The sequence below is a fragment of the Marmota monax genome, unplaced genomic scaffold, assembly GCF_021218885.2.
Source record: "Marmota monax isolate L192 unplaced genomic scaffold, Marmota_monax_Labrador192_F-V1.1 WCK01_AAM20220418_F8-fsc00273, whole genome shotgun sequence".
NCBI lineage: Eukaryota > Metazoa > Chordata > Mammalia > Rodentia > Sciuridae > Marmota > Marmota monax.
This window is the reverse complement of record NW_026692357.1, coordinates 535,185-550,828: the sequence shown is the minus strand read 5'-3', so window position 1 is coordinate 550,828 and position 15,644 is coordinate 535,185. Positions and strand designations below refer to the sequence as shown.

General features: G+C 43.0%; 1 protein-coding gene across 1 annotated transcript; it reads left to right on the top strand.

Annotated features, from left to right (window-relative positions):
• Positions 1 to 870: 870 nt before the first annotated feature.
• On the top strand, positions 871 to 9,667 carry Klf6 (KLF transcription factor 6). The gene is made up of 4 exons (XM_046442427.2): positions 871 to 1,193; positions 3,985 to 4,558; positions 5,908 to 6,031; positions 6,523 to 9,667. The coding sequence occupies exons 1-4, from the start codon at positions 990 to 992 to the stop codon at positions 6,572 to 6,574; spliced, it is 954 nt and encodes a 317-aa protein (XP_046298383.1). The 5' UTR covers positions 871 to 989; the 3' UTR covers positions 6,575 to 9,667.
• Positions 9,668 to 15,644: the final 5,977 nt, after the last annotated feature.

The following is a 15,644-nucleotide window of genomic DNA, read 5'->3' as shown; positions in this document are numbered from 1 at the left end:
AAACAGGAACCCAGGGGATGAGGTACCACGGAACCCTCGCCCCAAGTCCCAGGGTAAGGGGGACTCCATGCGCCCAAGGTCCCATCTGCCCTGCCCTACCGTCCGACCCTTCACCACACCTGTAGGGCCCGGGCCCACTGTCCTGTGTGTCTCTCCCACGGGTCATGCTGAGGGATGGAGGGGACAGAGAGGGAAGAAGGGGGGCAGAGGAAGACTGGAGGGCCCCGAGAACACAAGGAACGCCACAGCCCTGAGTACCAAGGGGATCAGTGGGATGGAGAAGGACAGGGCGGCGGGAAGTAGGGGACCGGGCAGCTGGCCGAAAGCGGCGTGCCTGCAGGGGTACTTTGCCGGAACAGGGACTCGCGCTGTGGCGGGTCCTGATCGGGTGACCCGGACCTGACCAAGGTGGCGGGATCAGACCGTAGAACTCGGCCGGACGACCGAACTGGTGACGCTGGCCGGCCGGGTTCCTCGGCCCGGCCGCCCCAGCCCCGGTTGCGGGACTGCGGCGCTCGGCCGCACACCTCCCAGCGCCGACTCCTTCGGCGCGAGGCGGCCCGCGCCTTATATACCCTGCTAAAAATAGCCTGTGAGGCCCCTTTCCAATCAGAGCGGGCAGAGTTCGAATTGAGCCAATGGAGAGGGCTGTGTTGGAGAGGCTCGGTCACGCCAGGCGGGGCCGCTGTGTGTCACCACCCGCGATTGGTCCGAGCTGACATCATCTGCGCGCAGCCCCCGGGCCGGGAGCGGCGGGATTGGGTAGCGCGCGGGGCGGGCGCGGAGCTAGTCACGTGGGGGGAGGAGGAGTGGGGGGAGCCAGGCGGGGGAGGAGGGGGGTGGCTGGCAGCGGAGCTTTGAATAGGGAAGTTTTGCAGGGGTTACGTTTGCAGTCAGTCCGGTGTTTGCAAATATTGTGTGGGCTCCGCGCGCTGCGGGCTGCGGGAGGGTCCGGACCGGGCGTCTGATTGCCGTGCCATTGAGTTTGCATGAAACTTTCACCTGCGCTCGCGGGGAGAGTTTCGGCTCCGACTCCAGACCGCACACCTCCCTGTTTTCCCGACAGCGGGGACTGTCTTTTCCAAACCGACATGGATGTGCTCCCAATGTGCAGCATCTTCCAGGAACTCCAGATTGTGCACGAAACGGGCTACTTCTCGGCTCTGCCGTCCCTGGAGGAATATTGGCAACAGGTAAATAGAGATTTTCACGTGCCCTGTGCGCCGAGGAGGGAGTGCGCGGAGGCGCAGGCAAGATGGTGTGTGCTTGGAAGTGCATCTTTTTATGATTATTATTGTTAGTGTAATTTTTAAAAAATTAAAATAATTATCTTAAAATGTCCTTCTGCTGCCTCCGGTGTGGAAGGCGCTCTAAAAGGGCCTTGTCCAGCGTGGAGCAGAGTTGTCATTTGAGTAGAGCGGAGCCGCGATTCGTTGTTCCCAGTGTTTTTGCCGTTCCGGAGCTTCTGAACAGCATCCACCCGAGGGGAAACCCAAACTCCTCGGCCTGATCCCGGCCCGAGCCCTTGGCACAAGTTTGGGGCTTGTACCAGGTCCAAACTCCACAGCTGGACCTTGTCATATGAACGAACTTGTCTTGACGGCCAAGGGATTTTTTTTTTTGGAAAGGGATTTTGTTTTTGTTTTGCTTTTTTAGTGTTTGTACATACAGTTTTTAAATCTAAAATTTTGCCAGCGAAACGTAGACCAGGTTTTTCCCCCCTCCCTCTAGGCTATTTTCAGTTTCTTTTCCCTCTTTGGATTTCTTAACATTTGCCTAGGTCTGCCTTATTTTTCTTACCTGCTTCTCTTGTTTACCAGGGGAAGAGGGGGGTGCTGTTTGCACACCAGTGACTTGTCAGTCATATGACAATGAGCCCGTCCTAGTTGCTTCAAGTCTTAGTTTGGGAAGAGCCTCGGTTTCCGGCATTTTGGTGGATGGGAAATTTGGGCATGGGAAATTGGAGAAACTTAATATTTTCCCGTTCTGATTCTTAGGATTGCTTGAGGGATGAGAGCCTCTAACACTTGACCCATTGTTTTTAAAAAGATAGAAAGAGGGTTTGGTGTTGCCTCTCTGCCCTGCTGTGCTGTTTGTTTTTTGTCACGAAGTGAATTAGCAGATCAAATGTATTCTGTGGATTTCAAAGCCTAGAAAGCTTTGAAGAAGGATGAAATGCAAAGCTTTGCACCCTTCTCATGCCTGCTTAATTGTTCCCGATCCTCTCCTGCCTCCTTTTCCCTGGTCCCCCTCCCCCCTTTTTCCTCCTCAAAGAAGCTGCTCCCTAGGACGTGATTGAAATTGATCTAAGTAGTTTCCTTCGGGCATTTGGGATTTGGGCAACAAGCCAGACTTGGCTCCTGGTGGCCTTCAGAGGCTTTTAAACTCTCAGAGAGCTTCGTTCAGGTCTCTGGTGCTCATCAGCATAATGGAGATTTTAAATTGGCTAGATTATTAAAGTTTAACAAGATCTCAATAAATGTGCTTTCCTTTTTCTTTGGAACAACAATAAAATGTATCGCCGCCTCTCTTCAGAAAACCATAGTATGCATTGCAACTCAGACATCTAATTTTAGGGGGAAAGAGAAAGAGAAAGCAATGCCCCCCCCCCACTCCTGGCTTGCTCATGCTTGCTGCATGAAGAGTCTGCGGGGAGGGGGAAGAATGTGCCTATATCATGACAGGAGGCATATCACTAAGTAAGCTAGAGCCTTTGAGTAGCCTGTGCTCAGGATGGCCTGTGTCCCCAAAATGATTTGTTGTAAAGAGCAGTTTGGTGTCAAAATTTAAATCTGTAGACTTGCCAGTAGCACAGACAACCTTATATGGCCATGCAGGCAACCTAGTGAAAATCAGGGCAGACATAATTTAATCCTAAAATGTTTCCTACCATTTTTCTTTTCCAGTGGCTAGAAAGTTTGAAATGGTGGGGAGAGGGGATGCTGATCTCGGCAGTTGTAGCTTCTTGAAAGGTTGGTTGTGGGGCTGGGGAGGGGCACCCTGTCCATGACACACTGCATGTATATTTGAACTGGGCCCTTATTTGGCTGCTGGTCAGAATTTCAAAAGGAAGTCTCCTTTGGCATTGCGTGAAAGAAATAGGAGTGATGACTCATACAGTTGTACTCTTGGCCAGTAGATAAAGTTCTTGTTCATTGTGGGACTCCCAGCAGGGCCGTGGAGTAATTTCCCCCTTGCATCCTTTACAATAGCAGATGGCCATTCTGGAATTATTCCTCCACTCCTGTTGCTGAAGTCTCTTGTTTCCCTCTGACCACTGTAGAAGTAATTAAAGTTTTGTGGCATACATGGCCCTGCATTTGGGAATGGCATTCTTTGAAAACATACTAGTTCTCTGCTACACAGGAAATGGGTGGTTTCTCTGCAACTCCATTGAAGTCCCTGAATGCAAACGGCTAGTTGCTGTCTCCTCTCTTGAGTGTGGTCCTGTGTTGTCAGTTGTGTCCCTAAGGGGGTCCATCAGAACACCCTGTGTGCTGTGCAGTCTTTTCTGTCTTGTGTGGATACTTGTGGCGTGTGAAAGGTGGATGGCTGGGGCTTTCCTTAGCACACATGGTTCTTGAGAATGTCAGAGAATCTGGTTAAACCTGTTGGGGGGGTATGTGTGGCTGATTTTCTTTGTGTGGTTTACTGGGAGACTCATTAGAAATGTCAACACTTGTAACTATAACAACAAAACAGGCTTAGTGATCATCACTCCTGTGGCCGTTGGTCTAGCATTGGGGAAGCCTAGAGAGGTTTCACCCTCTGCATTTCCTTCTGATTGTTACCATTCCTAGAAATGAATTTCCTCTAACTTTCATAAGGTCACAGATTCTGATTACAGAAGGTGTTCTGCTCATAGTGAGTGACACTGCCACAGTTTACCTGTCCTTTGTTCTTGCATGTTTTGCAAATGTGCTTTTGGTTCCAGTCTTGGTAGTCTTATCAATCATGTGCCTTCTTTCCGTTCATTTTGCACAGACCTGCCTGGAGTTGGAACGCTACCTCCAGAGTGAGCCCTGCTATGTTTCAGCCTCAGAAATCAAATTTGACAGCCAGGAAGATCTGTGGACCAAAATCATTCTGGCTCGGGAGAAAAAGGAGGAATCAGAACTGAAGATTTCTTCTAGCCCCCCAGAGGACACTCTGATCAGCCCGAGCTTCAGTTACAACTTAGAGACCAACAGCCTCAACTCAGATGTCAGCAGCGAATCATCTGACAGCTCAGAGGAACTTTCACCCACTACCAAGTTCACCTCTGACCCCATCAGCGAAGTCTTGGTCAATTCAGGAAATCTGAGCTCCTCTGTAACGTCCACGCCTCCTTCTTCTCCAGAACTGAGCAGGGAACCTTCTCAACTATGGGGTTGTGTGCCTGGAGAGGTACCTTCACCAGGGAAGGTGCGCAGTGGGACTTCGGGGAAGCCGGGTGACAAGGGTAGTGGTGACGCCTCTCCAGACGGCAGGAGGAGGGTACATCGATGCCACTTTAACGGCTGCAGAAAAGTTTACACCAAAAGCTCCCACTTGAAAGCACACCAGCGTACTCACACAGGTCAGTCCCCTCATGGGACCTGGGAGGTCTGCCGCTGCGGGGCGCCACTGAATTGCACCAGCCCTGGGAGGGAGCCAAGGCTCATCAAACAAATTCTCACTTCCTAAATTCTGTTCACCAAAGACTTGGTTCTCTTTGGAGTTCAGAGTAGAATCTTACAGGATGGACAATGGAATCAAATGAATGGTTAATACTTTCAGATTAAGCAAAGCAAGAGGCTAGATGGTATTTTCCATGGACACCCAAACCTCCACCCACTCAGAAATCCAGTTGGTCAAGATCCATGGTGCTCATTGTACCAGTGTACATGTTATGTTGGGTTGCTCCTCATTCTTTGAAATGAAATTCCAGGAACAGGACAGAGGGTCCCTGGGCAACGTGGAGTGAATTAGTATTGGTGGTGAGAGTGTGAGTGAGAGTGTGTTCTGGAAGCATCAGTATTGATCAGTGGTGTTTACTGAGAATATCTTTGTGTCATACAGCCTTTGTTTTCTGATACCCCTTAGCTCAGCAGTGACTTCTTAATGAAACCCCACAACTTAGATGAAAGGTCTACAAATACCTTGAGGATGTTTAGGATCACTGGTGAAGAGTCACAGACAGTTTTGAGCTGGGAATGTTCAAGTGCTATGAATTCTTATCTTACCAACAGGAGAGCAAATTGCTGGGAGATGAAATCAGGGTCTTGAAAATCAGGCTTAGTGACAGAGCTAAGAAGGGGACATGGGGAATCTGTCCCAGATTTACTTTAGCTTTCCTCTTTTATTTTTTTATTCTCAGCACTTTTATTGAACTCATATTTATAATTTGACCAGGCAATGAAGTCAACTTGGTCATTTGATTGCCATTTAGAAAGTGATTCTGAAGCCTTGGAATGAGATTTTCCAGAAACTCATGACTTCAGTGTTGTAGACTATAGAAGGTCCCAGAAGAAACTACAGAGACTCATTCCTTGGGGAAGTGAGTAAGGAACAAAATAGTGCTGGAGGGAAACAGTTTCCATGGAGAAAGCAATAAAACTCTGCCCTGCACAAGGCTGTGGGACCAGTGGGCTGACACTTCACCTCCCAAGTATTTCGCCAGCCTGAGTAATTGTCATTGTTATATGTTGACTTGGATTTTGCTAGCATGGCCTTGGCCAAACCTGGGTCCCTGAAACAACAGTTAGAAGCCTGAGGCTAGGTCAGGAGAAAAATTCTGCTTGTTCCCTTTTGAGCTCCAGGTATGGTCCCTAATTGAGGGCCCTGGGACTCTGAGCTTTCCTCCCGCCACCACATGTGTTGTCGAATGCCCCTCCCCTCAGCGTGTCAGTGAAGTCATGGCGCGCTTGTCATGTGCTCTCTTCCCAGGAGAAAAGCCTTACAGATGCTCATGGGAAGGGTGTGAGTGGCGTTTTGCAAGAAGTGATGAGTTAACCAGACACTTCCGAAAGCACACCGGTGCCAAGCCTTTTAAATGCTCTCACTGTGACAGGTACGTGCATGAGGGCTTCCCTGGAAAAGAAACCTAGGGCTTTGTGAGTGCCATGACCAGAGCAGGGTGGGTGTTCCTAGACCTCTGAAGGAAGCCCACAGTTTCCTGCCATTGGTTGACATTTCTTTTTAAGCCTAAGGCTCTTTAGAAAGCCCCTGGTCTGTGAACAGTCCATGTTAGGAAGCACTGTACTAGATGTACGTGAGCACAGAGTGACTTTATGTGTTCTTAAGAATTGGCCTGCAACAGTTTTCAACTTTAAAGAATTAGAAATGAGGTTAGTTCAGATTTTCCAAAGAACTCCTGATTGGAGACCTTCTTAGTTTGCCTTCCCAAAAGTTAGGGTTTCCTGTCCCTGAACTTGGAGGCCATTCCACCTTTCCCTCCAGAGGGGTCAGGTTGGGGGTAGTACAGGAGAATGAATGAGACCTTTGGTGTATAACACAGCCAGGGAGGAAACCTAACTTTTTTGCTTCTGATTTACCCTGCAGGTGTTTCTCCAGGTCTGACCACCTGGCCCTGCACATGAAGAGGCACCTCTGAGGGAGCAGAGGGGTGATTCCTGTAGGCTAAAAGGCTTCCAGGCTGAGAGAAGGCCGTGGAAGGAGGGATGCGTGTTCCAGCCAAAGCATGCCATTTTGCACCTATCCAGTTGCCTCCAGGGCCTCTCTTTTGAAGGTCTTTTGAGGGCTAAAAAAGTCATGTAAGAAGCAGCATAGCACTCATGGTGCATGGTGTTTGGGTGACCCTGGACTCGCCACTGGTACCTAACCTTCTGAGAGGCTCCCGAGCCTTTGCTGTGAGCATGCGCACTGAGAATGTTAATGGTTGGGTTGACTGTATGTTGAGGATCTATTACTGACTGTGTGATGAGGCAGACTTTTTTCCCCTTGTGGTAGCAAAACTGCAAGAGATGGAAACAAAAAGTTGTTTGAATGTTTTGTGTGTAAGGAGTATACCATGAGATGAGACGACCACCAATCATTTCCTGGGGGGTGTCTGCACCTTAGAAAAAAAACAAAAAACAAAGAAAAAAAACAACACAAAAAAAACCAAAAAACAACAAAAAAAAAAAAAAAAAGGAAGAAGAAGGAGGAAGAACTTGGAGGGTGGGAGTGGGAACTCAGGACCCCAGAGCAGAGGGTGGTATGAGCAGGGGGAGCCCTGTCCCCCTTCCTGTGTGAGAGGAACTTATGGTGTCTGGTGCAGCTATTAAATGTGCAATGTGTCAAGTAGCTTGTTTTACTTGCTACAACAGAGCTCATTTGTAACCCATTGTATAAGCTGTATTTACAAATATAACGCAATGATGATTTTTTTCCTTATAATACAAAAAGTCATGCATGGTCTGGGGAACTATATGCTTTTCCATTTTTAAATCCGGACTGCAATCTCAATTTCAAATAACAAGCAGCTCAGATACAATTTGTCTAGTACAGTGATCCCTAGCTACCTGGGCCTGGCAAGACATGATTTTCCCCTTTCTATTTTGTAACACTCCCCTTCCAAAAAGGTGTTGTGCAGCTGAGGATTATTTTTTAAATGATTCTGAATTTGAATTAACTTTTTGGAGAATTTTATGATGCCCTTTGAAGAAACTGGACATGTGTCAATTGTCTAAAGGCTGGGGCTGGAAATTGCTGGTCTAATGTTACATTAGGCTGAGAATCTACAATTTTTCTTAGATGGGTGGATAGAACCACTAAAGCTTGGAAACTTTTCCCATGCAGCTGTGTTTCTCTTATTTATGCCTTGAGGACTCATTCTGGTTTTCTAGCTGTTAATGCACTGTTGACCTTCATAATGGTGCCTTATGCAAGTGACCCCTTATGTAGGGGTCTCATACAGGGGTGTGGGTGACGCATGCTTTATTACGGCTCTTTCTTCACCTGGCAGTGTACTGTATCAATGTATAATAGGGAAAAAAGAAAAAAAATAATAAACCTCTTTTAAGGTCCTCCTTCACAAAGACAAATAGATGCGAACTCTCTTGACATGTCAGTATTCGTTCAATATTTTAGACAGCTTGACCGTCAGTGTTAAAATGGAAAAAACAAACAAAAAAAAAACTTAAAAACTCATGCTAATTGAAAAATCTGACCAATTCTGCCACCTCAAGACTTTCACATAGACCTTGCACAACAATTGTATAGATTACACACCGGCTGTATTTAATATGTAATGTTTTCACACATATTAAAGATACAGAAGTATAAAAAATGTCAATGTATTTGCTTAAAAGGCACAAGTTTCACATATCTATCTAGCTATCTGTTGGTAATGCAGAAAGTATGCTACTTTTTTTTTTAAAAAAAGTGGGCAGAATTCTTGTGTATGTATATCTGTGTGTATAGTATGTGTATGTGTGTGTATATATATATATATATATATATATATATTATATATATATATAGATAATATATAAATATTTTTTTTAAGGAGAAACTAGAATGTTTAGCTAGAAAATTCTACAGCCTGTGAAGAAATATTTCAAAATGGCCATAAAGGAGGTAAAAATGAAAACTATAACCTAACTTTTATAGAGGCTTTATCTTTAATTTAAAGATTTGCTGAAGACTCTCTTGGCATTGAATCTATTCCAAACTGCTGACTTTGCTTGCCACTGTCAGCGAGGCTGGACTTGAACACCTTTGGCCATTCACAAGAGGCAAGAACAGAATACCAGCACACCATTTGGACTCAGACACACCAAGGTTTTGATTTGAATTTCAGCCTTATTAGAAGATCTAACCTAAGAGTAAGCTAATCACAGGGATTCTTTTTTAGAACACTTTTTATGCAGATGAAACTATTTTTTCCAGCATGTGGATTCTCCCATTTTCTCCAAGGAGTAATTTCCCCGAATTGGCATACCACAGCACTGACAGCTGATGTTTCTTCCAGCTGCTAGCCTGTGGGTGTGGATCTTTTCTTTTTGTGTACACACACACACACACACACACACACACACACACACACACACACGAGTCCGGCTGGGCTGGTATTTTGTTTTCTTCCTGGAAATGAGCAGTACTTAAAGCTCATATAACTGGTTTTTTATCTGGGCTGATGAATACATTTACGTAAAAACTTCTTTAATTTTGCTTAGGGGGGAAATGCACTTTTCATTTGGCAGTTCAAAATCTAAGCATTTGATTTGCTGGGTTTTGGAAAATTCCTTTTTTGGCCCTGCTGTGTGCTTAGCCATAACAATTCCATTAAGCAAGAAGGTAAACAAAAGACAAAAAGAAACTTGCACTGGCTTGTCTCACTTATGAAACACCATCAGAGTTGTTTGATAGGGTGGGGCTGGGTGTCATATATGTCAATGCCTGTAATTTTCATAATAAGCAAGTACATAAAGAAGTACATTCTGTTCAGGTGATAACTGAGCCTCAATCAAGCAGAAACTTTTTGCTTGAAATTAAAAAAATTTCTATTAGTGAAATTTCTTTTTGTTGTTTTATGTTTTTTTTTTTTTTTTTTGGAAGCACCCTGTTATCTAAAGAATCTTTGTAAGATTTTTGTAAAATTTTGTTTTACAAGATTTTATTTGAAATTGTTTTTTGCAAGATTGTTATATTTCTGTATGAATGTATTTTTTATTGGAATAACATAAAAGAATTCTTATCAGCATCTGAGTCTGGTTTTTTTCGGGGTGGGAGGGAGGGGGTTGTTGAAGTGAATTCCTGCCGCATTGCTCACCCTGGCTTCCTCTGGGGAAACTCCATTGTGCAATTCTGAGAGCCATTTGCCTACCTCTGTGCCTTCCCACTGTCCCAGGAGCTGGGGGGAGGTAGCTGGTAATGCTCCTTGAAATGCACTGAATGCTCCTCCCCAAATTCTGATCAGAATAGCCCTGGGCTCTGGGATGGAATAGGAAGACACTTGCTGCATTTCATCTTCCTGTCATACAATCTAGGGGACTGTATAGCAGAAGCATTGTCTGCTCAGTGACAAATTCTAGACGCTCTCTTTCTACATGTTCCTGCTCCATCCAATAGTCCTGTGCAGGTAGCAGTTAGAACTAGATTCCTCCTTCTGGGGGCCCATCCTGGCCACATATCTGGCAGAGGTGTGTCTAGAAAGGGTAAAGGTGCTGGGGTTTGACAGAGGGATGCCAAGCCAGAAAGCTTGCTTCAGCCCACTCTTCCTCCCATCGCCCTTTGCTGGTTGTCTTTGTAAAGTTGGATAGAAAGTAAAAAATCACCTCGTTGCCGTGATTTTGTATTTTATTTATAAAAGACCTATAGGAGGCATTAAATGTAGTTTGTTTGAAAATAAAATAGGCAGTTCTTTGTCTTTTAGAGCAATATTTTTTGTGAGTAGCTTTAGATGTCAGTCTCAGTTTTGCTTTACTGAATGAATCACGGCAAATTGATCTATCTAGGAGTCCATTTTCAGATTACATTAAGCCAATCAGTAGTGATAGGGTAAATCGATGTTTCCCTGGGAACAAGCTTCTTCGTGTTGTTCTTAGCTCCATAGTAAGGATGGTCTCCATTTTGGTAGTACAATCGTTCACTGCTCTCCTTTGTAATAGATTTTCATCTTGCTAAACATGTGAGGTGTATGGGAGTTGCTGTTCATTCTATAATTAGGGAGGGGAAATTTTAATCCACCAGATTAGGAATTTTAGAAAATTCTTTTTTTCTATAACCATAGTAAAAATATCAGCCGTTTGAAAAGAGTTGCATCTGGGCAGGGCACAGGGAACAGATGACATTTTTGTCAGAACTCATGGGTGTGTTTCATTCCAAAGCATATGTCGGGATGACTAACAGTTGGATTGCCCTGACTCTACAGTCTAAATAAAGTCTTGATAATGCATTCCCACTTACTATTAAGACTTGACCGCTTTGTCATGCAAAGTCTATGCTGAACAGCTCAGTTATGTTCAAATAAGGCTCTGAAGAATCAGCTGCAAACTTAGGATATTTATAGAAGTATAAAAAATTTCAGTCTGCTTAACAAATTTTTGAAAACCTAGCTACAAGGAAAGAAATATTCCTGCTATAATAAGCTGTATGCTTCTAGAACATTTTGCCGAGGTATGCTGGGCCTCAGTTTGCTTATTGCTAAAATAGTATGGGCTAGGTCACATGTATCTAGCATCTTCTATAGCACTGCAATTCTGTGGTCTGTGAGTATAGGGTGGACTTCAAATTACATGGTCATGTCTTCAGACTGCTTGGCTCAGATGTAGAAAATTTTTTGTGTGTGCTATAGGAGAAGGTATTGTTAAAGAAATTTACTCTAAAAATGGAAAATAGAACCTTCTCCAACTGCCCTTTTACCTTTTAAGTTATTCAGGCATTTGATGCTTTATAGTATGAATTTTTTAAAATTAAACTTCTTTCAAAAGTGTCATTTTAGCCATAAGCAGATCCAAAGTCTTATGAGTTTCCTCAACTCACCAATCCCATTCCATATTCAAGTTGTGGGATATGCTCAGAAAACAATGGAGGCAAGTGAAGTTCATAAAGATAGTAATATCTACTACCTACTTTTTAGGCCTCAGTCGGAAATTGGGAGGCTCACCCCTCCCCCCATATATTTTCACATATACATGTGGATACGTGGTACTCCAGATAGTTGGTGTTAGAGCCATTTCCCAGATGAGGAAAATTGAGACTTCAGGAGATCCTGCCACTTTGCTGAGGCCACTCAGCTGGGAAGCAGCAGTCTCTGTTCTAGTCCAGTTCGTGAATACCAAAGATCCTGTTTTTAACCATCACCCTACATTGTTTTCTGCCTTGCCCAACTTCTTAGGAAAGGCTTTGTTCAATCTGTAGGATTCACCTTAAAATCATGGTACTCTCATGAAATGGAGACGAGATTTTTTACAATTCAGAAACACTCAAGTTATAAACCACGGTATAATCCTAAGAAAACAAAAGTAACTATTCTGAATTGCTTTCAAGATATGAGACAGATGGCACGTATTTATTTTTAATGTTTAAGAATATAGAGAAGCAATTGGGGATGTGACATCCTGCATTAATTGGCAGGAATCACCTAATGTACATAGTTGAGATACAAAGAGAGGAAAATTGGGCCCATGCCTCACACAAATGAGGCAATACAACAAAGTGTATTTAACTAGATTTATTTTATGGCAAGGTCTTTCTGTTTCACTCTAAGTAATTTTAATGAGAATTCTCCAAACGTCTGTGAATGAGAAGAGACAAAGAGAAGAGCAAATCTGGGTCCCACATGTCCTGGAAGAAGCCATGCTGGGCTGATCAGTCACTGAAGAATCTTCCATTAAAGACACATTTAACCAGAATGCCCATTGTCCATGGGAGGCCTTCCAAATTTTGGTTCTAAGCTTTGCACTTACTTCCCCTGACAAAAATCTCTGTCAGGAAAAAAAAAAGTTGTCACATGATCTCTGGAATTGTTCCTTAAATTAAGAGCTCCTGATTCAAAGCAGACATGAACAATTAACTTTTTTCTTTTAAAGCTCCAATGTGTAAATAATGGACAATTTTAATTATGGCACATGCCACCATTTTCCTAAGATTTGTCCCTTGTTGATGACAAAGCATATTTATAAGTGACTTGCATGTATCACCTCAGCATCGCTCTGTTCCCTTAGATTTCTTAAGTTTCACATTACCACATTTCATTTGAGTTGTGCAAGATAGTTAATGACATACACTGACATTATCAATTAACTCACTCTGAAACCAGGCAGCATTACCCAAGTGTCATTTTTCTGTTTGTGTTGGTAAGGAGATGTGAAAATAGGATAGTAAGATGGCAATAAAATGCAGCATTGCGAATCTTCCCTAGCAGACAGGAATTTTAAGAATCTCTCCCTATCATCTCCACCTTCCTTCCTACAATTTAAAATCCTCAGCAAAATAGGGTTTTTGTTCAGAAGCTCAACAAGTAGAGCAAGCTGGCTCAATGTGTGTATGTATAGTTTTAATTTAAAAAACTAATTCCTTCTAGTAAAATTGCCTTTTGGGCAAAACTTCTTTTCTTATTTTTATTTTTTTAATTATTTTAATTATTAGCACTGTACTAATGGAATTCACTGTGATATGTCTGCACATCCTGTTGAGGGTCACAGCCAGTCGGATTGACGCATGGCATTCTGCCAGAAGGGAGTGGTTGAGAGGTGATGCCAGCGAGCCATTGAGATGATGATGGTTATGTTAAGCTATGTATTTAGTTGTATATGGACCCCTGCTGTCTGGCAATAGGGTGGCTCTGGGAATAGGTGTGCGTGGAGTGCTGGTGGAGTTCGGGCAATAAAGTTTCCTGTTTGAACATACAAGTGCTTTGTGGTGGCTCAGTGATTTGTGCCCAGCCAGACTGCAACATCCTATACTGTGTGCTGATCATGCCCATCCACCCTCCTTTCCTCTATGTGCCCCTCTCTTCCCCTCCCCCACAGCACTCTTCCTAGTCCCTGGAGTCCCTTTTCATTTCTTTCTGCTCTCCCTCCTCTCCCTGTCTTAGAGAGTCCCCCCCTCATCTGCTCTGTACTTCCACCAGGTTGGCTTGTTGGTTTCCACAAATGAGTGAACTCACATGTTATTTGTTTTTCTGTTTCTGGCCCATATCACTCAATATTATGTTCACAAGTCCCATGGGTGTCGCTGGATTAAGGGATTTCATTCTTTGGTGATAGCTGAGTAATATTCCATTGTGTAAAAACATCACATTTTCTTTTCCTTTTATGTGATGAAAGGCCTCTGGGTTGATTCCATATTTTAGCTATTATTAAACAAGAATGCTTCAATGAACATGGGGTACAAGTGTTGTTTTGGTGTAAAGATGTCAGAAGACAATACACAACTAATCAACAAATACATAAAAAAATTCAAATACATGTTGGGTATATACCTAGTAGCAGCATGGCTTGGATGATATGGTAGTTCTATTTCTGGTTTTTTTTTGAGGAATTTCTGTGATGTTTTTCATAAAGGCTGTCCTACTTCCCTTTCCCACCAACAGTGCACAACAGCTCTCTTTTCTCTTATTCTTGCCAGCATCGGTTGCTTTTTGTCTTTTTGAAGATAGCCACTCTAACTGGGATGAGAGGAAATTGTCTTCTGACAGTTGTCTGTTTAGTTGTTTAGCTCTTTTTTTTTTTTTTTTTGGTACTGGGGATTGAACTCAGGGGCACTCAACCACTGAGCCACATCTCCAGCCCTATTTTGTATTTTATTTAGAGACAGGGTCTCACTGAGTTGCTTAGTATCTCACTTTTGCTGAGGCTAGCTTTGAACTTGCGATCCTCGTGTCTCAGTCTCCCAAGCTGCTGGGATTATAGGTGTGCACCACCATGCCCAGGTGTCTGTTTAGTTCTTTAGGCCATTGGTCGGTTGGTCTCTCTCTCTCTCTCTCTCTCTCTCTCTCTCTCTCTCTCTCTCTCTCTCTCTCATAGGATCTGGATGTCAATTCCTTGTCAGATGTATCATATGCAAATATCTTCTCCCATTCTGTAGGTTGTCTCTTTATCCTGTTGATCATTTTCTTTGCTAGCCAGAAGTTTCTTGATTCAATGTAATTTCCTTTGTCTATTTTTACTTTAGTTGTCTATGTTTTGGGGATCCAATCTAAAAATATTGTTGCCTATGCCAATGTCTTAAAGTGTTTCTCCTGTGTTTTCTTGTAGTCATTTCATAGCTTCAGTTGTACCATCTAGGTCATTCATACATTTTGAGTTTATTTTTTTGTAGGTGAAAGAGAGGCATTTAATTTCAGTCTTCTGCATAGACACAGCCAATTCTGCTAGCACCATTATTGAAGAGACTATCTTTTTTTCTACCTCATGTCTTAGAATCTACCAAAATAAACTGACTGCATGAGTGTGCATTAATTTCTGGAATCTTTTTTTTTTCTCCCGTGGTTTGTATGTCTATTTTGTTATCAGGAACATGCTGTTTTATTAACTGCAGCTTGATAGTATATTTTGAAGACAGGTACGGTGATGTCTCCAGCCTCGTTTGGGTGTTTTTTGTTTTTTGTTTTTTGTTTTTTGCTTTGTTTTTACCAGGATCATTTGACCATTCTGGGCTTTTTGTGGTTCCATATGAATTTTAAGATTTTTTTTTTATTTCTGTGAAGAAAGTGACTGGGATTTTGATGGGATTTGCATTGAATTTATAGACTCTTTTGGGTAATAATAGCTGCCTTAACAATATTGATACTTCTAATGTCTCTCCATTTTTTCGTGTTCTCTATCATTTCTTTCATCAGCCTTTTACAATTTTTGTTGCGGAGATCTTTCACTTTTCCTGTTAGGTTTATTCCTAAGTATTTTATTTCTTTATATTGTGTAGCTATTATTATTGGGATTCTTTTGTCATTTTTTTCCAGGAAGTTCATTATACTTTTGTCTAGAAATGCTACTGTATTTTTTTTGTATGTATTTTTTGTATCCTCATACTTTACTAATATTTTTTTTTTAAGTTCTAACAACTTTTGATGGAGTAGTTAGGTTTTTCCTATGTGTAGAATCATGTCATCCACAAACAGGGATAATTTAACTTTATCCTTCCCAGTTTGGATGCTCTTTATTTCTTTCACCTGCCACACTGCTCTTACCAAGACCTCCAGGACTGTATTAAACACGGATGGTGAAAGTGGGCTT

Coding starts and splice junctions, on each gene's coding strand:
- Klf6 (XM_046442427.2), top strand. CDS start 990: ATGAAACTTTCACCTGCGCTCGCGGGGAGAGTTTCGGCTCCGACTCCA. Junction 1,194..3,984: donor TGGAGGAATATTGGCAACAG/GTAAATAGAGAT, acceptor CATTTTGCACAG/ACCTGCCTGGAGTTGGAACG. Junction 4,559..5,907: donor ACACCAGCGTACTCACACAG/GTCAGTCCCCTC, acceptor CTCTCTTCCCAG/GAGAAAAGCCTTACAGATGC.